General features: G+C 38.4%; 1 protein-coding gene across 3 annotated transcripts in view; it reads right to left on the bottom strand.

Annotated features, from left to right (window-relative positions):
- The window catches only part of GRID2 (glutamate ionotropic receptor delta type subunit 2), a 1,513,083-nt gene that overhangs the window by 20,466 nt on the left and 1,467,807 nt on the right, over positions 1-24,810 (bottom strand). For 2 of the 3 annotated variants that reach the window (XM_012437707.2, XM_064369254.1), the window contains exons 15-16: positions 18,909-19,149; positions 13,814-16,303 (exon numbers count right to left, since the gene is read on the bottom strand). In XM_012437707.2, the coding sequence (XP_012293130.1) occupies positions 15,881-16,303; positions 18,909-19,149 (664 nt within the window). In that variant the 3' untranslated portion in view covers positions 13,814-15,880. Of the gene's footprint in view, positions 1-13,813; positions 16,304-18,908; positions 19,150-24,810 lie in introns of those variants that run through there. The other variant, XM_012437708.2, reaches the window with a different exon arrangement.

Raw genomic sequence — 24,810 nt, 5'->3', positions numbered from 1 at the left:
TAATTAGTAACTGATGTGGATCTCAGACACTATCTTCAATATTTCTAAGTATTTTTACATATAGACGTGGCATTTATAACGGTTCTACTTATTTCCTATTACATTTCACGATTGCGAATTTAGGTGCAATTCAAAGAGGCAAATGTTCAATACAGCAGTTAAAACCATTTATATGGCTATTTGATGATGAATTATGAAACACTTTAGGTCATTGATCTAAGCCTGTGTATTTGTGACTCTGATTTTCACCAGTATTACTATTATCGTGTGTTTTAGCTATCACTTTGCAGCTGGGATGTTTATGAAGAAAAGAGAGATTGTGAGGAGAAAAGAGATTATCTCTCTGTTCCCTAAAGATACATATACCAGATAATAAAAAAATGATTTGTTGTTCCATTGTGTTGTCAAGGAGTAGTTTGCTTCAGGACTCCTTGAGAGGTAGGACTATTTCTGTGAGAGCCACCACAGGAGGGCTTAGTGATCATTATTCAACAGGAGAACCACCAGAAAACAAACCTTGGTTTTCTGTTGTGTATGTGGTACACTTCATATAGGTCCACTGATACTGATTAAGTGATGCAATAAACATGTTCCTTACGAGAATATTGACAGGATTAAGTTTTGATAGTTATTCTACCCCACAGGAGACCCTTGGACTAATTACCCCTGACTGTCCTTTAGATCATATCATTTAGTTACTCTACATTGTATTGCCCATTGAATAAGTTTCCATCTTGTTATCCTGAGATTTTTGTGATTTTTTTCTTCCAGTTTTGTTAAGGTGCAATTTACAATTTACAGAAATTGCAAATATACACATATGCATGCAGTATACAATGTCATGTTTATATATGTATGTATGTTGCATGTATATACACACACATATTATCTTCTTATCCTGAGACTCCAATTCTCAATGTTTTGCCTAAACTTAGGTTTTACTTTTTTTTTTTTTTTTTTTTTGAGACAGAGTCTTGCTCTGTCACCTAGGCTGGAGTGCAGTGGTACAGTCTCGACTCACTGCAGCCTCTGTCCCCCACGTTCAAGTGATTCTCCTGCCTCTGCCTCCTGAGTAGCTGGGATTACAGGTGGCTGCCACCCTACCTGGCTAATTTTTTGTATTTTTAGTAGAGATGGGATTTCGCCATGTTGGGCAGGCTGGTCTTGAACTTCTGACCTCAGGTGATTTGCCCGCCTTGGCCTCCCAACATGCTGGGATTACAGGTGTGAGCCACTGTGCCCAGCCTTAGGCTTTACATTTTCAATGTCCTGCTTAGTATGTCCACCTGGATATTTTACCTTCATATCAATTATGATGTTTCCAAAGCCAAGTATCATTTTTCACTCCACATACAAAATATTTTCCCTGAGTCTACTGTTCATTCAGACATCCTACCTTGAATCTCTCTGTTATGATGTTGGAGTCTTCTGTTCCTTTCTACAGCTCCAGTAATTAGTAAATACATGCATGTATTTCCACTTGAACTAGACCTCACCGTAATGATCCTTGTTAATCAATCATGCCATTTAATAATTTAACAAGTAGTAATCCAGTGACCCTCATATACCAGACACTGTCTTAAGCACTGAGGAAAGAGTAATGAACAAGACGGTGAAACTCCTGCCCTCAGTTTTCTTTCATAATGGTGGAAGGAGAAAGGCAATGACCAGCAGGTAAATTATATAGTATGGTAGAAGGAGACATGTGCTATGAAAGATAATGGATCCATGTAAGGTAAATGGGGATGTTAGAGGAAAGGATCTCAACTTTAAACAGGGTGGTTAGAGTAGGCCTCATATCCTGAATTTTGACCTCATAATTCTTTTTAATGCTGTGCTTTAGACAGAACCTTCCTTATCATCTTTAAGCAATCATGAGATCTGCTGATTTTCTCCCAATGTGCTTTTCATTTCATTTCTACTGCAATTTGCCTTATTTAGCCTGTATTTCTTCATACTTAGATTATTATAAAGCCTGCTAACTTGACTCTATGCCTCTACGGTAGTCAAGTCAGATGCTTATCAAAACTGTTTTGATGTGGCCATGTGACAACAAGTGGGTGTGTACAAAGGTGATGTGTGCTACTTCCAGGTCAGGTTCATTAAAACTCCCACAATCCTCCATGTCCTCTCTTTACCTCATCTGCCAACCGGATGCAGAAGACCCAGTGGAGGACTCCAAAGTCCTAGGAATAACAGAGCCACCAGCTAGAAGGAACCTGGGTTCTGAATCTGTTCGATCAAGCCACCGAGATTTATGGGGATGAGAGGAAGCACAGTTTTAATACTCAAGAGCCTCAGCCTCTTGAGTAGCTGGGGCTACAGGCACACCACCGCACCCAGCTAATTTTTGTATTTTTTAGTGAAGACAAGGAATTGGACTATTTCTTCTGGGTGGATTGCCACACAAGTTTCTAACGGGTCTGCCTCTCATAGGTCTTTTCCCATTCCCAAAGTTCCTTCTGGGGCAGTGAGAGTGATTCTTTAAAACTGGAACATGATCAGGTCGCTACCTTAAAACCCTCAATGGCTTCTTAGTGATGCCTGGAACATTATTTCTTAAAGTAATTGTATTAAATTCTTGACCATGGTTAACGAAGCATGACAAGGCCTGCTCCATACATTTTTAAAAATTTTCTTGGCCGGGTGCGGTGGCTCATGCCTGTAATCCCAGCACCTTGGGAGGCTGAGGCGGGCGGATCATGAGGTCAAGAGATTGAGACCATCCTTGCCAACATGGTGAAACCCCATCTCTACTAAAAAATACAAAAATTAGCTGGACGTGGTGGCATGCGCCTGTAGTCCCAGCTGCTCGGGAGGCTGAGGCAGGAGAATTGCTTGAACCCAGGAGGCGGAGATTGCAGTGAGCTGAGACTGCGCCACTGCACTCCAGCCTGGTGCCTGGCCACAGAACAAGACTCTGTCTCAAAAAAAAAAAAAATTTCTTGATATTTTCCTTTTATCAGCTTGACTTCTTTCAGTCCCTGGAACCAATCTTACCCTTTGGCTTTAGATCTTTGCATTTACTGGTCACCTGGTCTGAACAACCTCTATTTCCTTTGCCTGGCTGTCCATCAATTTTCCCTCAATTCTAACTCCCTAGAGAATCCCACTCTCTAGGGAGCTTTTCCTAGCCATGGTCTGAGTTGCAAATCACCTTGCATTTTCAATACTATAGTACTTGCTCCAATTTATCGTCATTGCCTGTTAAATTGTGTCTTCCTCAGTAGATCGTAAACACCATCACATTTCCAATATTCACAACTGTTCAAAATGGAATGGATTGTAAAAGATATGAAACTCAAACATTAGGTAGGGAGCTGGATTTGATTTTACAGTTTGGTTGTCTTATGTCCTGCGTTTCCTGGGCCATGTGTTCCAGCCAAACTATCTGATCTTTCTCAATATACTTTGCGTTATCCTCCACGGTGGCTTGGATCAGATCTTTCCCTTTGCCTAAAAAAGTCTTTCTCTAGTCTATATCTGTGAAAATTGTACTTTCTCTTTCAAGGCTCAGTTCCAAAATTCTCTTCTCCACGAACATATTTTATCACCTGTGAGAAGAGATGTTTCTTTTCTCTGAATTTTCAAAATACTCTGGACTATTTTAAGTACTTACATATCATTTTAAATTGTAGTTATAGCTGTATTTCAGTGAAAGGAGAACTAGAAGAGCTTCATCTCTCTCTTCTTTCAGTTTCTGTAGTACATTTTATCATTTCTATGGAACACAGCATACGTTGCCTTACGTCACAGTTAGGCATATGCAGGATATCTCTTCTATAACAGCTTTCAGAGTCTTGCATGTCTGTGTGTGCAATGCTGAGTGTGTGTGTGTGTGTGTGTGTGTAAAAAGGACTCTGAAAATACAAACTGAAATTGTTAAAGGAATCAACAAATGGATTTGTCTTTTTTTTATCTTCTGTCTGTCTCCACAGGACTTCCTGGTTCAAGCCAAAAGTCTTATTCCCTGGCTCCTACTTGCCAATGATATTTTCCTATTTCCTTTTTGCATATTGCTTTTACATTCTACATTCACATTTCCAATTGTCAAAATCCTTCCCCCTTGGCGCAAAAGCTGCTTCTCTGTGAAGAGTGCCTTAGTGCTTCCTGCCAGAAGGGATCTCAGCTGAGGCTCTTGGCCATGAGTTAGTGGGCCATAGAAATACCACAGAAAAAATTAAATCATGGAGAAGCATGACTTGAGAAGTAACTTAATAAGCTCACCTAGCCGGGCGTGGTGGCTCACACCTATAATTTCAACACTTTGGGAGGTGGAGGCAGGCGGATCACCAGAGGTTGGGAGTTCTAGACTAGCCTGACCAACATGGAGAAACCTCGTCTCTACTAAAAATACAAAATTAGCCAGGCAAGGTAGAGCATGCCTGTAATCCCAGCTACTTGAGAGGCTGAGGCAGGAGAATCGCTTGAACCCAGGAGGCGGAGGTTGTGGTGAGCCGAGATCGTGCCATTGCACTCCAGCCTGGGCAACGAAAGTGAAACTCCATCTCAAAAAAAAAAAAATCATCTAGTAAGTTGAGGAATGTGAGCTAAAACAGTGAAGCTTTGGGAGGCTTATTGCAATGCTTCCAGGTAGAGGCTAGCATGTGCTTAAACTTGTCTTGTAGCAGTAGGGCTGGAAAAAGGAAACCAGGTACTAAAGCTTTATGTGAGTTGACTCACTGAGGGTTGGTTTTTCTAATGTTTTCATTAGAGGGACCCTAAGCAAGAGGGAAGAAGACCAGAAAGGTCACTAACACCACCATTAGCGTAAATAAAGAATACAAGAGGAGGATGAGCAGGTGTGCTGGTATTCAAGCAGTCTCTTCTGTAGATGCAGAGTATTTCTCTGAATCTGTGTTTTCGAAGCTCCTACGATGCTTCATCTGTATTCATCTTTTGTGATTTTTTAAAATTTACCACTTGTAGTTTCTGTATTAAAAATATACATAGCAACAGAGGACTAGTTGCTTTTTATGGATCCCATCATGTACCAAGCCTCTTACATCAGTAAGGGATATAGAAGACCCCTTTACCTCCATCTCACCTTGATCCTTGAATAGCCTGTTGAGGGGGAAAGTACATGGGCTTCTGAATTAGAGAGATGTGAGTCTGAGTTCTGGTTTGGTCGCTAATTGTGTGAGCTCAACCAAATTACTTAACTTTCCAGAATCTTACTTTTGTTTTGTTTTAATCTGCTCAATTAGTATCACCAATAGCAAACTTACAGAGTTATTGTGAGAATCAAGTGAAACACCTACGTAGTGCCTAGCGCTGAGCCTGGCAATGGTCAACATGCCTTCCCTCCCCCGAGGACAAACCCTGAAGCAGAAATTCACGACTTACTTGTGCTGATGATAAGGGGTTAAACTTCCCTACATATGAAATAATTCTTGTTGAGAATATATGCCACATACTTTATTAATTGCAGTCTGGAAACATGGGCTTCTGCAAACTACCTTGAAAGTCTTATATTGTGTAGATATTCAGTGCAATAGGTATACATAATTAGTGGCCATTCTCTTTTATAAGATAGAATAAATAAATGTATTGTGTGTGTGCATGCGTGTGCGTGCGCGTGTGTGTGTGCATGCGTGTGTGGGTGTGTGTGCGTGTCTGTGTGCACGTGCGTGTGTGTGCGTGTATGTGTGCATGTGTGCGTGTGTGTGTTCATGGTTTATATTTTAAAAGCAAGGCAGTGAGGCAAGAGTACATAACAAAGAATTATAATCTCAAATAACTGGGAAATCAGGTTTTACCAAAGTTATTTTAAATTTATAAAAATCCATATTGTTTCTTGTTTTATATTTCATAATGATATTTTTTCTTAGGATTGGGAAATCAGCTTTGACTGCTGAAAAGCGAACTATTATTATGGCCTCAGTGTTGAACGGTAGTTAAAGCTGGCAGACAAGATCCAGGACAAATTCTGAGTCATCTTTCTGATGGCATCTGCTTGGTGAAAGCTAACCTTTCAAAGTGTTAGTGGAATTGGTGCCAGTAGAATTGGTGATGATGAGTATTTCAGACTTACCTCTTAGCCTTAGAGTACTTTCAACTGTGTTAGTGGATGCTTTCTGAACTCTCATGTTGAAATAGACTCAGAATTAAAAGCACACAATTACAGGGAAACAAACGCGGTTCATTCCATGGTATTTCATTTGATTTATAGTGTCAAGTATATTGACTTGAACATAGCAAGTATTTTTAATGTTTGGGCTAATTTTAGTTTGTTCCTTTTATAAGACGAGCCTGTGTTTAGAAACATTTATTTTGGATTTCTATTCAGGTATGTCTGTTTGCTGTCTGGTTCTAGTGAGCTTAGATCACTAGAAGCCAAGGTCCTTAAGGACCCTGGAGATACTGGGCCTATTTTAAGACAGAGATTTGAGTCACTGTCACCACACTGAAGGGCAGTTCGGTCAATCCTGACTGCACACCATGCGGGAAACATGATAAATTCTATGTAGGAGAAGCTGATGAGGCTTGTTCTATAGTATTTTGAAGAACCAGTAGAGAACTACTTTTAATACAATCCAAAGTCAGTGGAAGGAAGAGTATTCTAACAATTTGACAATTAAAGTTTGAATGCTATGATAGGGCTCAGAAAACATTTAGTCATCTGTCAGTAATGTATTATCCAGAGGGTGAAAACAATGTTCACCGGAAGTCCAATGCAATCAGACCTCTGGATCCGTGGGTTTCACATATATGGATTCAACCAACCTTGGATTGAAAATATTCAGAAAAACTCCCTGTACTAACATGTACAGACATTTTTCTTGTCATTATTCCCTAAACTGTACAGTATAACAACTGTTTACATAGCATTTACATTGTGTTAGATATTAGTAATAACCTAGAGATGATTTAAAGTATATAGGAGAATTTCCATATGTTATATGCATATGTTATAGGCAAATACTACACCATTTTACATAAGGGCCCTGGCATCCTTGAATTTTGGTATCTGAGGGGAGTCCTCGAACCAACCCTCCACTGATACCGAGGGACCAACTGCAAATGAAGAAATCAAAGCAGAGTTGCTGTAAGTGAAGCCCAGCGGGCCTGACCTCAGCCCAGTGGCATCCCCATAAATCCTGAGTAATATCCTTGAAAATCTGGGGAGCATAGTTTAAAAATCACAGATTCTACATGATTCCTTAGTTCCCCACCACTTGTTAAAAATTCATCATTTATTCTCTCAATGAAAGAAAACAAATAAATAATTCTCAATTCTTTCCTTTCTTCTCTCAAGCCCTCTAATTCAAGGAAAAAGTAAAATTAACAAACCAGATATTCTTCTGACTTTACCACTTTTGGTAACATTATTTCCATCTTTCTGGCATCTGAATTTGTAAAATCAGTCATCTTTGACTTGTTTTTCTCTTATTACACTCTATATTCAGTTAACCATCGAGTTATCTTGATTCTCCCTTCAATATGTATCTACTCTATATCTTCTTTCTTTTCTAGACTACCTCAGAAGTTCAGCACATACCTAAACTATTGTCCAGCCCTTTTAATTGGCCTCTTTTTCTTCTTCATCTCATTTGATGAATTGCTACTGGTTTACTTTTTTTAAATTACCCCTCTAAGAGCCTGTTTCTCCCTTAGTTAAAAATCTTTAGTGGTTCCCCACGGCCACTGATGGAGGTTTTCACGCAGTCCGTGGTTGTGAGCCTCCGTGAACACCAACCCAGCTTCAGTCTCTCTCTGATGGTTCAAGGACCAGAAACTGGCGTTTCCATACCACTTTTCTATTGCACTCCACTTAAAATGGTGGCATATATTTAGGACCAAAGAGGGGTGGGAAAGTGTAGGCAGTTATGATTCCAAGTCTGATTTATATCTGACTTTGTGATCAACATGCTGGAACTAGTAAAAGTCATTCTCCTTTGTGCAAAACACTCCAGTGGTTTCCTATCCCATGCAGAATAAAAGCCAAATCCTCAGTGTCCTACAAGCCTTGTAACGTGGGCCTTTTGTTACTTCTTAGTGCCCTTCTCCCATCACTCATCCTAGTCTAGCCAAATTTATCAGCTCGCTGTTCTTTAGACATGCCTAGCACATTCTCACCTCAGAGCCTTTGCACTGGCTGTTCCCAAAGACTGGAATGTTTTTCCCCAGATAGCAACATGGCTAATTCCCTCACTTCCTTTAAAGCTTTATTCAAATGTCAGCTAATCAGTGAGGCCTCCTTTGACCACCTTACTTAAAACAGCAGATCCCCACTTCGACCCTGAACTTCCTGGTTGTTGCTCTGCTTTTGCTTTTTCTCTGCAGCACTTACCACCTTCCAATAGACTAATCCTTCACTTACTTTCTTGCTTATTGTCTGTCTCCCTCAGTTAACTGTAAACTCCATGAGGGTGTGAATTTCTGTTTTGTTTACTGGTGTATCCCCAACACACAGAATAGTGTCTTGCACACAGCAGGACACATGTTGAACATGTAAATAATCAGGATGTAGTGTTCACTCTTGAGCCCAGCCTCTAGGCATCCTGCAATCTCACCCATGCTTTGTCTTTTGCTGCTCTCTGACACCAAGTCCCTATTCCAGACATCATGGCCTACTGTGCCGTTCTTCCCTACGCTTGTTCTATGGTTGTACTGTAACCTCCAGTACAAAAGCGTCCTTCTGACCTTTCCATGTTCTCGATGATTAGGCTAATTTTTCACTGGTTCCATGAAACCATTCCAAGCCATGCAGCCTACATTATTCTTTTCCTCTTTTCATAGAATATCTTTTCTGTACCACTAATTTGAAAAATGTACTCTGCAACATGGTGTAATTTATATTCATGTCTTCTGATGTTATTTATACGATGAGTTTTTATTTCACTTTTCAAATGTTTCTATTTTGTTTCTCCAACTTTGGAAGCTCTCTCAGGAGAAGCTGGGTAGAAAAGCTGCTCACAGGCAGAATTTCAGCCCAGTCACCTTCACCTCCCTGGCCACCCTGCGGAAAGGAGAGGATCGAAGCTTCAGTACACCGGAAGCACTGCTGGCCCAGGCACGTGCCTTGGTACATTAGTTAGGAGAACTCTGCTCTAGGGTGCCATGCTAATAGTAGGTGCTCAGAAAGTATTTGTTGGTGGACTGATCAATCTTATGTGATTGTTTTGTTCCCAATATTCTCACTGAAGCCTTGCTAAAGTTTCTGTATAGGTATTAAACTCATAAAAAAAAAAGAGAGAAAGAGACATAAAATGATGATTATGAAGTAGGAATCTAAAACTTCAATTAATGATGATGAGAAAGACCTGATTAAAAATATTCATGATTGGTGATTGAACCATTGGACACATTAATAACCTTGGAGGCTGTACATATGAGAGGTGTTTTCACATGTCATTTTTACTATGATCTTTTCATGGAGAAATCTAAGAGAAAAATAAGCTTAAAAATGTTTAGTCATGCAGAATAAAAACCTGAGAGTCCCAATTATGTGTGTATGTTATTGTACTGCTTAGTTTTGTAAAATTTTAACTCTTAATATGTTAATTTGGAAAAAATTATACTCATTAAAAAACATTATGTGTGAATAGAGTTTTGTATATATACCTCATGTCAACTATGTCAGTCAGGTATGTTAAAAGATTTTTTAAAAAGCAGTGTCTAGAGAAGTACTTGAGTGTATTACTTATTCAGTTACTATTCCTAGCAGTAAAAAGTCAAATGAGATAAGGCTGAGCATGGTGGCTCAAGCCTGTAATCTCAACACTTTGGGAGGCTGAGGTGGGCAGATCACTTGAGGCCCGGAGTTGAAGACCAGCCTGACTAACATGGTGAAACCCTGTCTCGATTGAAAATATCAAAAGTTAGCTGGGCATGGTGGCACATGCCTGTAGTCCCAGTTACTCGGGAGGCTGAGGCACGAGAATTGCTTGAGCCTGGGAGGTGAAGGTTCCAGGGAGCCAAGATCATACCACTGCACTACAGCCTGGGTGACAGAGTGAGACTCTGTCTCCCCTGCCAACCACCCCCTCAAAAAGTCAAATGAGATAGGCTGAACATATGGAACTTTATTATCAGCTTTATTCCAATGTGCTTTTATTTCTAGCAGTAAATCTTATAGACAACTTTTGTAAATGCTATTAATAGAGGGTTAGCATTTAATTTTAAAGTTAACTTTCATATAATTTTGGAAAAGAATTAAATATTAACCATCAGACACTTATTTACCTAGTAGAAAATACTGATACCCTTGCCTCCAGGAAATAGCTGTGATCCTGAAAGCTTTAGATAACTTGAATTTTTGTAAATTGAATCTTACTTTATTACATATCGGAAGAATTAACTCTTAAAGTCCTTCTATTATTTATCTTTTGTATAGTGAATATCCAACTGTATTTGTTTATTTCTCAAATTCAGAAAATTATGGATTATCTTTGCAGATATGTATCTATGTGTTTAAAAAATAATACTGATGTCCAATTTTTAAAAATTAAAAACATCCACTTAAGTAGGCTACTTAATTCCTAAACTTTTTCAATTGCACCAATTTAATAATAAAATATAATAACTTAAAATTAAAGTTTGCCTTCACATATTTCAAATCTTGTAATTGGCAAAATTATTTATTAAAAGCAATGTTTGTCATCCCTTCTCTGGTTCTGACATTGTATCATTCTTTGTTTTTGTGACATATGCTTCTTCTTGTAAAGCAGCCATTACGAAAGCTTAGTTTTTAATTAATGAGAATTAATGTCCTGAAAATTTTCTGAGTTTTTGATCACATCATGAATAGTTTGAGACTGTTGAGATGTGTCGCTTTTGGGGTTTCTCCAACAGAAAACCGGGTCCTTCTTCCTCATGAAGACTAGACAAGCTATGTCTATGCTATGAGGTCGGTAATATGTTCAAATAGCATAGCTAGTTTCTCTTCATTCTGAAGATATTCTAGGAACTAGGATACAAAATTAGTCAAAAGATGTCACTGAGTCCTAAACTGTATATAATAAAGTCAAGATAGAGCCCTTAGATATGAAAAAAAATTCTCAAATTTGAACAATTTTGTTTTGTCATTAATATTACATAGAAACAAAGCAAATGAATGGGAATTTGAAAAATTCAGGTTAAGAAATGAGAGATAGTTCTTTCATCTGTTTCTATCCCAGCTGTAGGTTGAATCATTACATGCTTTATCTGTTTTATGCCTCTGTGCAGCTGTATAAAATGAAGCAAAACCATGAGGTTTCTAGTCTCCTGGAGGTACGGGTGAGTGGGAGGCCATCATCATGGTGGGCAGCCAGAAGGATACTTGACATTCATTGGGTTTATGGGCCATACTGCATCCTCTGTCTTAGATGACAGGAAAGGGAGCACGGAGTTTTAGCTGCAGTATCAAAAAGAGCCTGTATAAGAGTTACTATGCTTTGTTCTGTTGAGGCAATTTGAAACATTGCAGAGCATGAACTATCATAACTCATCAGATTTGCAGGGATAGAAAAGGAGTTATTGTGGTCTACATCATTCCGATGAGGACACCTAAGGGTAGGAGTCAGTCTCTGAATGGTATGCAGGTATTAGTAAGGATGAAGAGTTAGATAGTAATTTTCCTGTGGCTTATAGGAATTTTTCACATTTCTGAAAATTTGGCTTCTTGGGCTGGCATGAAGCCAAATTGGTCTAAATTTCCAAGTCTTTCGGGAGGTGGTCTGAACAAAGAAGATAATTTCAACTGGTGCTTGAGAGCTACTAAGATGAATTGCTGTAGTCAGTTAACCCAATCAAGAGGACTGTACTGGTTTGGGGTGACTCATTCTGTAACACGGCCTCTGTATCCTGCATGTTGATATGGAGCCAGGAAAGAGAGGAGTGGTAGAACATACCCATACCCATTCCTAAACATTCATTTCTGCCATGCCCAGCTGCTTAGCACAGTGGCTTTCAACGTAATAGATTCTCTGTTAACACTAGTAAAATTGAATTAAATCTATTAAATCTTCTATAAATTATAGCTTTATTCCCTGACTTTTCAGTGTCAGATAAGTAATTTCTACCTAGAGAAGTTCACATATGCTGCCTCATAAGAGGGTGCCTTCTAAAACATTTATTGACAGGGTATCTACCAAAATTCATTGAAATGATAATTATGGCCTTAGTTGTTAATCATTTATTAATATCTGATCATGAGGGTTGGCTATAAGATTTGTTTTTTGAAAGAAAAGTACTCTAAAAGGCAGTCACATTTTAGTGAGTCCATTGTACTTTATCAGCCATCATGACATTTATATTTAAGAATAAAACCTATGTTTACCAGCACATAAACTCTTCCCTGCATGATTTACTATACTCATAATCCAGAATGTATTTCAGCATTGGAAAATTCTGATTATAAAAGAGTAATAACTTGTTATTCAATTGTGTGGCTTAAAAGTATCATGCAGGGTAAATGAATCCTCCCTTTTTTTTTTTAATTGATGAAGCAAAGTACTGTTCAGTAAAGTCTATTTTTAAAAGTATTTATTCAGTTGACAGACAATCCCAAACTAAAAGAGATGAAAAATAACATGAATTATGAACATGACAAATTGTCTGTGGTTTAATGGTAAGAGGAAGAAGTCAGTCTTACAACTTTACATATATATGATTAAACCAAAACCTGTGATTAAGTTCTGATGTGGTACAGTGATACCAGATATCTTAATGATTCACCAGTGGAGTAAGTTAAACATCTGAACAGAATAAAAGTACTTGGATATAAGGTGTTTTGTCTTGTAGGGAAATAGCCAGGTTAGTCTAAGTGTTGCAAACCAGGGCAAACAATGTGCCAAAGGACCAAGCGTAGACAGAAAGGGAAACTGACCTTAGTTTTGCCACTAGCTATGACCATGGGTAAATAACCTGAGGCACTCACTTTTCCATATGTAAAAGTCAAATCAGATGATCTATGTGTCCCAAACAAGGAAGGAAAGATCCTAGAGATTTGTAGCCGAGGCTTCATGAGAGGAGAAGGTGGAGCCTACATTTATAATCCATGAGGACCTATGTTGATGTGATTGAAGGGTGGCAGAGTTTTATAAAAGAAGACCCAGTTTACATTTTAGGTTGTCAGACATTTGGGCATATCACGGCATCTTAGCATCTTATGTTCCCTGTTTTGTAAAATGAGGTCAATAGTGTAGGTCTCTAAAGTTCCTCTTCGTTCCAATATTTAAAGAATTATTTGGATGGAACTTTAGAACAATACAGAACTATTTTCTTTCTTTTTCTTTTTTTTTACTAAATCATGTTTTCAAAACACATTTTCAGATATATATCCCTTAGGTGTGTTAAATGCTAGAAGAATTAAATATTGTTGTTCAAATGCATAAAAATTATTAAAAATAATCTTAGAGCCAAAATTAATTCCCAAATTAATAGATTCAGCATGATGAATAGTTCTCTAGCAAAGCAATTTTAAATAAATAAATTCTAAGTTTAATAATTACCCTTGATTTTCTTTTCTTTTTTTAAAATTTTTTTTTTTAATGTAACAAACCCTCATCCTCATATTACTATAATGGTTGTATTGCTTACATGAAACAGGATAAATCTTTCCCAAAAAAGTGCTCACAGAGACATCCACAGAGAAAAACAAATATATTGTTGGTTCAAATAGTCTCAAATAGCAGAAAGGCAGTCTCTCATTGGTTTAGGACATCACTTGGTAATGGTTTAGAGAGTCACTCATTTGGGCATAGTTTTGCCAGTAAAACTTAGTGTTTTTTATGCTTTAATTAACTCAAGATAAATTTTTAGAAAAATTTAGTTCAATCTGTGAGAGTAAACATTTTCAAATCTTACAGTTAAGACTTCAATAGTATGAGAGCAAGTTTAGAAAACATTTTTATTAGACAAATTATTTAGACAAATTATACACAGAAAGCTCTGTCACTCATAACTGAGGCCTCCAAAAAATGTTTTGTGTGTTTGTATAATAGGCAGTACATCAAAATAAGCCTATTTTAAATATTGTACATGGTTAACAGTTTGTTGATAGCTAAAATCACTGCAACATCTGGTATGTCCCTATATAGCCTGTTGTAAAGATTTTTTTTTTGTTTTAAAATCAGAGTTGTAAATGAGATCATGAATGTTACAAGGGAAAACAAGTTGTGCATGCACTTAGGTACTTGTTACCCTGGAAACAAAATGGTTTTTGCATGATAAGAAATTTTTCTGCCTTACACAGTAGACAATATTTGAAGATTTAGTACAAAAACAGTGACAATACAAGATGCTCCCCAGAACAGAATTAGCATCAAAATATAATATATCTTAAGAATATACCTTTTAATTTCTCCTAAAGCAAATCACATAGGTCGATTCCTATATCAATCCTAGCCACAGAAGGAATTAGATTAAAGTAAGTGTATGGCTGCGTAAAAACACAGAATAAGTTCTTGCTTCCTACTTACCACATTTTAATTTAAGGATTACAAACAAAGTTCATTCTACATTTCTAACAGGTAAGAATGCTACTGTAAAAGGGTTGTGCACAAGAGGCACTGTTTTTGCTGTCATCCTTCTATATACTCGGCACTAATGTAAAAAATACATAACTCCTCCAAATAGAACTAAATAAAAAAGGGGGTTGAGTTGAGAGCCCATTATGGTTATTGTTTTCTTCTTTAGGATAATGAATGACAGTAATTTAAGGCCACATCAACATTTCTGAAGGGCTCCCACCCCTCCCCAAGTATCATTATTGTATTGATTGACTTGCTGCTTTGGAAGAGGATTTTTAACCTTCAATGATCTATGTTTAAATTCTTCTAGAGCTCTATGTGCTGCTGTGGATGTGGTTCAGCTAATAGCGTTTTTCATTCAGATAATTAATTAAAAGTAAAATTATCAAGGTTAGCTTTATACACTGCTGAATAACAAATGCAAAACCTATTCAAGTGAGTTACATCTAGGAACAAATATTAAATTGCCCTGGATGCTTTAATAACAAAAGTATAAAATATTTTCTGTTGGCAAACAATGCGAGTCAGAATAACATTAAAGCAACCTGCCTTTTCTAACTGAAAAGAACCCCTGCACTATACATAGTTCTTGTATACAATACTTTTGTTTAAACTAAAGCTTTATTAAATGAATTGCAATAGCAATGGCCGCCTTTGTATATATATACACATTAGATAGGTGCATATATATGTATATATATGAAATACTAATTTATTTAACACAATAGAGGCTTCTGCCATATGATAAAGTTTACTGTACATAAGAAAAACTTTTAATACTGTACAATCACATAAAGGTCATATGCACTGTTGCAGTGCAAGAGTAGTTTTAACTGTAGTCTTGACTGGCATATTAATGGCTTTTTTGTAATCCTGCAAAATTGCATTCTCATCTTATGTGGCCTGAATGGTCTTTAAATTGTTTTATAAACACTGCAGGGGTTGCCTTTGGTCCACAGTTAAAGGACACTCAACAGCAGTGGAGCATTGTATGGATGCAGCAGAAGAATGTAAAAAGACTGAAGTTATTGCAATTGTATTTCTAAAAATAGAGAAATGTTACAGAAGAGGCCTTTATGTAAAGTTAATCCTGCATATGCTTTTAGTATGCTCAGTGCACATTTCCTATACTTGATGTACAGTATATGAAAAGCAGACTAATAGGATCCTAGTACACTACCTTCTTGGGGAACAAGTTGAGTAATGAAAAAAATTTGAGGAAAATGTACAGGAAGGGAGGGGAAAAGAGAGAAAATAATAAAAGAGAGGAGGGAGAGAGAAGGTGGGAGGAAAAAACTAGAATTGTTACTAATAATCCTGATTTTTTTTTAACGTTACATCCATGTTAGTCCCACAATTTTACAGTTGCTCCTTGCAAAGGGAGTCCTAAAAAAGAAACAGTGAAGAGATTTGTTTGATGCTCATATGGAGGTGCCTCGGTCTGGATCATTACCCAGATTGAGCCCCAGGGTAGGAGTTGGTTGATAAGGAATAGATGACATTGTTTTTATAGGACTCCTGAAAAAGCCCCCATTAGGTGCCCTGTGCCTAAAAGGGCCAGTTCGGTGCTCAGGCACGTTGCCAAAAGTGAAACCAGAGGCAGCTTTAGCTGACAGTGTGCGGCTAAGAGTCTGGATCTGCTCTGGGATAAAGGTTGTTGTGGTAATATGAGTGTTCCTGAAATCACTGATTTGCTCCAGGGCTTGTCGTGTTGGCAAAGTGTCAATGTCCAGAGGGGTCAAATCAATTGACGAGGTGGAAAACTGTTTATGGGGGCTGTCGTCATCTGTGCACAAGCTATTTACACGTCTATGGAGGTGCTCCAGGTCAATTTCCTTGTCATCCTGGAGATGAAGAAAAAGAAAATAAGGTTCTCATCAGTACTAGCTTCGATGGTTAAAAAAAAAAAAAAGTAGTTCAGCAAACATGTAATTAACTGAACTCTGGGGTTTATTCATTTAACAAATATTTATTGAGCACCTAGTATGAGCCAGGCACTGTGCTAGGTTCTGGGGGTACCAATTCTGAGATAAGGTTATCTACAATACATATTTTTCTTGCAGCAAAGGTTCTTAAGTGATCATATGCCACATGCAACTACAAAGATATGGAAGCAGTCGATGGGTGATTGCCATTCTATAAAAGGCAGGCCCAGGCAAAATTGTACCAATAGAAAGTATGGTTTTGGCAACTCTACCCCCTACTTCTTTATACATGCTTCCTTCTTTTTCAGGGTGTCTCATTCCAAGTTAAATTTTTGTTCCTTTCAACCACTTACTCCTAACCTTAAATTTCCATTCTTGAAAGAAAAATGATATAATAAGCTATTTCATACTAAAGTGTTAGTGACTGTTAAAGTGTTATTTCTTATAAGCCAAAGATATGTGAGATTGTTTAGAGAGAGCAATACTCAACACAAAATAATTAATTTCTAACTGAGGGATTTTATGCACTCGAGGTATCTAGCACCTGAATCAGTCAATATTGTGAGGTCAGTGAGATATTTAGGGACTCCTTCAAGTCAGGGCACGTGAGTCATAGCTTTATTTAGGGCCAGCTTTATGCTAACTGACTTCAAAACCAAAGACGCTTTAAGCTATGCTAATTGTGTCTTGGTAAAAAGGCAGTTAATAAACAAAAATGAAAGTAAAATCTCAGATTTTGGAATTGAAAACGATTCATAAGTTCCTTATAATTTTCACTAAAAGTGAGTATTAAAGCCCAATATGTGAGAAATAAAACTGGAAAGAAATAAAATTATCCTTCTTATCTGTCTTATTTATTGCCAAACTCAATGCATTAAATTTATGAGAATTTAAAATATCTATTAATCATAAGAGGAGAAAATATCTGCTTATAGGATCTGGATTAGCTGTCACTAGTTAGAATGGAGTATGTATTTTTTTCATTGTGCTATTACTGTGTTCCTCGGTGAAAAATATTTTGATGTGCATCACTGTTTTTCCTTCTCCCTTCTTATTTCAAAATTCAATAAAAAAATCCATTAATGCAATATTGTCACTGAGACTTTAGAGGATTGAGACATAATTTCATGGTTCCCACAGCAACTGTAATGTAGTCATCCATCAACAAATATAATAATGCAAAATTTTAATGTCACATATAGTAATTCAGAATATAAAGGGCTTGAGGAATCCTTACTTTCCAGATTTTTTAAAATATGAAATCTTAGCTATAATGTTGCATTAATGTGGTCTTTTGCATTGAATCAATGTCAACAGAGATACCAGAAGCTTATTTCACAAAGAAAATGCTACAATAAGACTGGATTAATTTGTAATTTGTTCTCTATGTATTTAGAATGTATGATCATTCACACAGGTAGGAAGCTAAAATTCATCTTTGCTAGAGTCAAGGTTTTCCTTAAAAATGATGCTGATCAATTCTGCATATAAGGTGATAAGAAGGAATCTTCACATTACTTTTGAAATCACTCTGTTTGAAAGAATACATTCACATGCAACAATTCATATGCAAATAAGAAGTCATATTTATTGTGCATTAAGGCAGATCCTTTCAGCATTCACCTCAGGTATCAGTTAGTCAGCCAAGTTCTAGTTATAGAAAGTTTAAAACTTTCTTTGAAACTATCCATCAACATCAAATCATTGGGCAAATTCAGATTGGTTTTTATTTCAATTTGTGAAGCTTTAGTGAATATGACTTCATTAGTTAAAACATTTTCACCCCTTTGGTTCAAAGGAAATAAGATAAATGAATCAACATTTAACTTCAGATTTTCCTTAATTTATAAGTCTCATACTTCATGATGAAAACAAGGCTCAGGTCACTGTAGAAGAGATGTGTAATTCTGCAATTATTCTTTCAGATATTGAGATAAAATTTAATATGGCCCTGAAGTTAAGCTGACTCCAGAGTAAAGGAGAAAAATCGAATTGTGGATGTTTCTATGATATAGATTTTGGATTTGATAAGCTTGGGGCCATCGAAGAGCTCCTATAGATCTAAATGCATACAGAAGGAGGCAGTCACTAGTGGTGAAGAGAAAATTCTGATCATTTTTGTTATAGTATTGTATTTTCGGAGGGCTAGTCTTAGACACATGAGGAATTTACTTACAAGTCAAAAAACTATGTGAAATAAAATGGTAAGTATCTCTGTGAACTGGTCAAAGGAATCATGGCTTTTAAAAATCATCGAATTAAAATTATGAGATTTGGGAGAATTTCAAAGCCCACTGTGGTACATGAAATTCTCAGTCTTCGAAACACTATAGTCTCCTCCACTGATTGGGGATATCCCAAAATGGAAATTGATATTGATCTTACCAATTTTTCTATTTCACAACTTCAGTTTTAATCCTCAAAGAAAGAAGAAACAAGGACCACCCCCTCCCTGGGATTGTCCTCCCTGGAAATACAGCCTGCTTGTTGATTCAATTTAGAGCCAAAGCTCTCAATCAAGTACCTCTTTTGATGGAACCCGGGAGCCTTTCCTCTTGTTCCACCACGTCTCCAGCATGGCTATGAAGCAGGAGAGGACAATTCCGGCAGCCAGGATACAAAAAACCCCTGCAAAGCTCTTTATGTCCAGGGCGCCTCCTTTCTGCTTTGTGTCCACTGAGGAGTACAGATCACACTGGCCATTCTTAGGCCACCATTTGTGCTTCAGGAGGTCCATGTCACCATTCTGCTGAAGCTCCAGAATCCTTGGGATAAAGAACACAAGCACGTGTTATTACAGACATAATTATTGGCCTGGTTCACAACACATCCATTTATAATCCCTCCTCTGTAGGATGGCGGCTGTCGAGGAGTAAGCCGCCTAGATGGAATGCTAGGAAACGGAAGTCATCATTGCTTTGATTTTACAGACAGCATTGCACCACACAGCTTTCATCTCTCTTCACCCATCTACCCTCTCATCTTCCTCTCTCCTTTTCTTCTTTTGGTTTCATCGTATACTTCTAAATATTTTATACAGTGTATTTTTACAATCACATTTCAGAGGCACTGATTTTATATGCTTTCAAGAAGCTGCAGTTCTGTGTCCCTTCCCTACATCCAGAGTGATACTCTGGATCTTAATGCTTTTATAAAGAATGTTTTGCTGCTTAGAGCAAGATGCTGGCATAATGTCACCCAGCATATGCTACACACAAAGAAATTCAATTAAGAGGACCTATTATTTAACACAGTGTGAGAGAAAGCCTTGGGACAAGTTTCAAGTTGATAAAATACATCTTTTTTGGTTTTCCACACAACTGATCTAGTTTCTCTTTTAATGCCAAAGGGGAAGTAATCTTACCTTGGAAAGCAAGAAGAAAAGCTGACTAGAGGCTTTCAGAAGTAGTTAAATTCAAATAGGAAAAACCCTCTTCTTTTTCTTCTGCTGCTTCTTTTTCCCCTCCCCAGAGTCTGAGGATAGCTGCAGACTGCAGCTGTTTAAAGTGTGTTTTTCTTACAGGAATTATTCTCAATTCCCAGTGCTTCTTAGGCTGTACCTGAGACCAGCCTAGTTGTGGCCCTCCTCCAGCTGTGCCCTTTTTCACAGGGCAAGAAAGATCGGGTCACGGCGGTGTGCCTGTACATAGTGTGCATCATCCTCTGGGTTCCCTGGAATTTCCTGGACAAACAGCTTAGTGCTCTTCCAGGGCCTGCTAGGCCTATTCCCAGGGTAGTCCTCCTGGCAGAAGATCTTATGGCCATGGTTGCACCATAGCTCTGTAGGGCGGAGTTTGTAGAGTGTAGACAGAGCTTACATGGGTGAGCACAGGTGCATACAACTTTGTGTAGGAAACACTTCAGTGTGCAATATGGAGCTGCAGGTGGAAGGAGAGGGCCCCAGAGCCCTGTGCTCCTGGGGCAGTGGTCAGTGGTCAGTGTAGACCTCCTGGCTAGTCACATAGAAACTTGAACCTGGCCTCCTAGTAGTCATGAAGGTATATTTGTCCAGATAAGAACATAGAGTTTATTATATATAACAGGTTTTAGTTTAATATCTAATTTTTACATAATTTGACTTAGGGTATGTGAGCCCATATACTCTTGTCCAAAGTCTTGGATTATTTGGGGTGAGACTACTTAAAACTTAAGAGAGGAGAATGGAGTCAATCTAGAAGGAGTAAATTACTCACTTTCAGTGACCTTTTTACCTGTTTCATGTCATCCACGTGGTTAGAAGAACAAGAAACATGATAAAGGGAAGAAGAGTTTGTGCATTGGAAGTGTGGTCAACGTTTAACCTGAGCTAAACAAGAGTGAGACTGCCTTGGAGGCTCTGCTGGAGTGTTGGTCTCACATCCCTATCATCTCCCCCAGACTCTTCCACAGCCTCAGCTCTGGTGCCTCGTGTGGGCACTCCAGGACTGAGACTGTATTGAAACCTCCCCCACAACCCAGACTTTTTCTCCGTGCTTCTTATGAAATGTATCTTTCTAGAGTGTTTCTAGAAGGGCAATTAATTTGATTAATTGAATTTACTAAAGTGATTATGAATATTAATGGGTTATATGTCACCCTTATTCCAGCCTCCATCCCAGACAAAGCCATTTGCATTTCCTGAATTTCCCAAAGTGCATTTCACAGCAAACTGGTACCTAGAAGGCCTCTGTAAGAAAAGGACGTCGTGGTTATTAATTTTGAGAAACACACTCTTGGGAATTTACAAAGATGTCAGCCTATTAAAGGCTCTAACAAGACCAGCAGAAAAGAAAACTGCATTTTTTTTTTTAACTCAGCATTTCCCAAACTTATGACTTTCATTCCCCTTCCCTCATTTTGCTCTCTGAGTAACAGGTTTAAGAAATATACATGGGAAATAATCTCTTGATTTAAAGAAGCAACTACTTGTAGAAATTTCCAGCACTGTGTTAGGCAACAGACAAAGATATAATCATGGTATCAAAATTACTTTCTTGGCCTATTCATGAATATCACTTAAATGATGTTGGCACTGCTACTCGATAGGTATAAAGCTTCAGTTATGCAAGAGGAAAATGTTCTAGAAAACTACTGTACAACATTGTATCTATAGTTAACAATACTGTATTGTACATTAAAAATTTTGTTAGTAGAATAGCACTCATGTTAAGCATTCTTACCATAATAATAAAAAATAATGGCACACCACTTAGGTATTTGCCCATCTAAACACTCTAGGTAGACAGAGCACCATTGAACACCTTGAAGAAAAAATTTAGTCATCTTTGAACAAATAATTCTTCTTAAATTTGTGTTTATAAGTACTCGTAGTTATAAAAGGCAACCACAGCAACACTTGCTTAATGAGAATATATCTGGGCACAAAATGAGATCCTGTTTCCCTGCTGTCTTATTTGCAACACACCATATTGCTCAGTAGCCATGTGATATGGTTTGCCTCTGTGTCTCCACAGAAATCTCACCTTGTAATAATCTCCAGGTGTCAAATGTGGGACCAGGTGGAGATAATTACATCACAGCGGTGGTTTCCCTCATGCTGTTCTTGTGATAGTGAGTAAGTTCTCATGAGAGCTGATGATTTTATAAGGGGCTTCCCCTTTGCTCAGCACTCATTCTCTCTCCTGCTGCCCTGTGAAGAGGTGCCTTCCACAATGATTCTAAGTTTCCTGAGGCCTTCCCTGCCATGGGGAACTGTGAGTCAATTAAAACTCTTTTCTTTATAAATGACCCAGGCTTTGGTATTTCTTCACAGCAGTGAGAGAACAAACTAATACTCTGTGAAAGTGTAAGAATTTTCCTTCATAGCATTTATCATCATTTATAATTACTTGATTAATCTGTTCCATTTTCTAGAGTGTGTACTCATCATCCTCCATATTGCCTACTACAAAGCAGGTGCATATTTATTGATGGAATATACTCGACACAGCTTTTGGTAAATTAATCCTAAACCCTGATCTCAGATCCTATTCTTTTTTCTTATGATTGATGCTGTTTTCTAATTTATTCATTTCCGGTCTTATTCATCTATCCATTTAATAAAGATCTGAAGAATGACTTCAAGACATTTCCTTGGGTACAAAATTTATTCTAAACCATGACTGTACATTCCACCAGAGTGGCTTAAGTGACACTGTGAAACCATGTTTTTAATTCCCTCAGTACACGTTCATTCCTTCTTTCATTCAGGAACTGATTTACTGCCTACACTTTCTTCTCAGTGGTATTTGGGGACCTTTATTTATTTACTTTTGTCTCCCTATTTTTTCTAAACCTGGAAAATATTTTGGCCTTAAAAATAAATATTGGGCCTTCCAAGCCTGTCTCAGAGCCTGGCAAGTCCCTTTCCCAGAAGACTTGATCCTCAGTCTGGCAGGCCTGTGGCCCAGGTGGGATTTTCAGGACAGGCCAGTCTTCAAGAAGCCAGAAGACCAACTGCCCTTCTCTTCATGCTAAGAGACAGGCTTGAGGAAAGATCTAAGATGGCTGAATAGGAACATCTCTGGAGTGCAGTTCCCAGTGAGAATGCAGACAGTGAGTGATCACTGCATTTCCAAACGAGTTTTTACTGCTTACAGACCAGGTGATTCCCAGATGGAAAAGCACCACGAATTTCCAGTATGGCTGTTTCAGCTGGCACAGCAGGTCTCCACACAAATACACAAATCTGGGTGGCTGTTTCAACTGGCACCTGGAACACCTGGGAGACAGAGTTGTCCATTCAACTGAAAAAAAGGGAGCTGAAACAGGAAGCCAGGTGATCTGGCTCGGCCGGTCCCACCCCCACAAAGACTAGCTATCTGAAAAGCTCTGGACTGAGAGTTTCACAGCAAGCACAGCTGGACCCAGAATGGTCCAGTTCTGTGGGGGAAAGGACGACTGCCATTACCAAGGCCATCCACCACTACTGAGGCAGTCCACCGATACTGAGGCAGTTCACAATTAGTGAGGCAGTCCAGCATTACTGAGGCAATCTGCCATTACCGAGGCAATCCACCATTACTGAGGAAGACCACCATTACCGAGGCAGTTCTAACTATACCTCTATAAACAAAACTGCAAGGAAATTCACACAGCAGCTGGGCAGAGCCCACGGCAGCTCAGCAATGCCTCTACTGGCAGACTGTGATTAGGCTACCTCCTTGCTGGGCAGGGCATCTCTGAAAAAAGGCAGCAGCACCTCAGAACTTACAAATAAAGCCCCACCTTCCCAGGACAGAGCACCTGAGAAAAAAAGGTGGTTATGAGTTCCACTGCAGCAGACTTAAACATACCTGCCTAGCAGCTCTGAACGGAACAATGGAACTCACAGCTCAACACTTGAGCTCCTATAAGGGACAGACTGTCTCCTCAAGCAGCTCCCCTACCCCCGTATATCCAAAGAGACACTTCATAAAGTAGAGCTCAGGTAGACATCTGGTGGGTATACTGGGATGAAGATAACAGAAGAAGAAACTGGCAGCAACCCTTATTGTTCTGCAGCCACTGCAGGTGATCCCCAGGCAAGTAGGGTCTGGAGTGGACTTCCAGCAGTCCTAGAGCAGAGGGGCCTGACTGTTAGAATGAAAACTAAAAAACAGAAAGAAATAACTTCATCTTCAACAAAAAGGACATCCACTCAGAGACTCCATCTGAAAGTCACCAACTACAAAGACCACAGGTAGATAAATCTACAAAGATGGGAAGAAACCAGTGCAAAAAGGATGATAACACCCAAAACCAGAATGCCTCTCCTCCTCCCAGGGATCACAACTCCTCACCAGCTGGGAACAAAGCTGGATGGAGAATGAGTCTGGGGAATTGACAGAAACAGGCTTCAGAAAGTGGGTAATAACGAACTTCTCTGAGCTAAAAGAACAGGTTCTAACCCAATGTGAAGAAACTAAGAACCTTGAAAAAAGGTTTGACAAATGCTAATGAGAATAAACAGCTTAGAGAAGAATATAAGTGACTTAATGGAGCTAAAAAACACAACATGAGAACTTCATGAAGCATACACAAGTTTCAATAGTGTAATCGACCAAGAAGAAGAAAGGATATCAGAGATTGAAGATCAACTCAATGAAATAAAATGAAAAGGCAAGATTAGAGAAAAAAGTGAAAATGAAATGAACAAAGCCTACAAGAAATGTGGGATTATGTGAAAAGACCTAATCTACGTTTGATAGGTATACCTGAATACAACGGAGAAAATGAATCCAAGCTGGAAAACACTCTTCAGGATATTAACCAGGAGAACTTCCCCAACCTAGCAAAGCAGGCCAATATTCAAGTCCAGGAAATACAGAGAACACCACAAAGATATTCCTCAAGAAGAGCAACCCTAAGGCACATAATCCTCAGATTCACCAGGGTTGAAATGAAGAAAAAAATGCTAAGGGCAGCCAGAGAGAAAGGTCGAGTTACCCACAAAGGAAAGCCCATCA

This window comes from Aotus nancymaae, unplaced genomic scaffold (assembly GCF_030222135.1).
Source record: "Aotus nancymaae isolate 86718 unplaced genomic scaffold, 86718_ANA_hifiasm-v0.15.2.pri h1tg000006l, whole genome shotgun sequence".
Classification (NCBI taxonomy): Eukaryota; Metazoa; Chordata; class Mammalia; order Primates; family Aotidae; genus Aotus; species Aotus nancymaae.
This window is presented reverse-complemented; position numbering and strand designations above follow the sequence as displayed.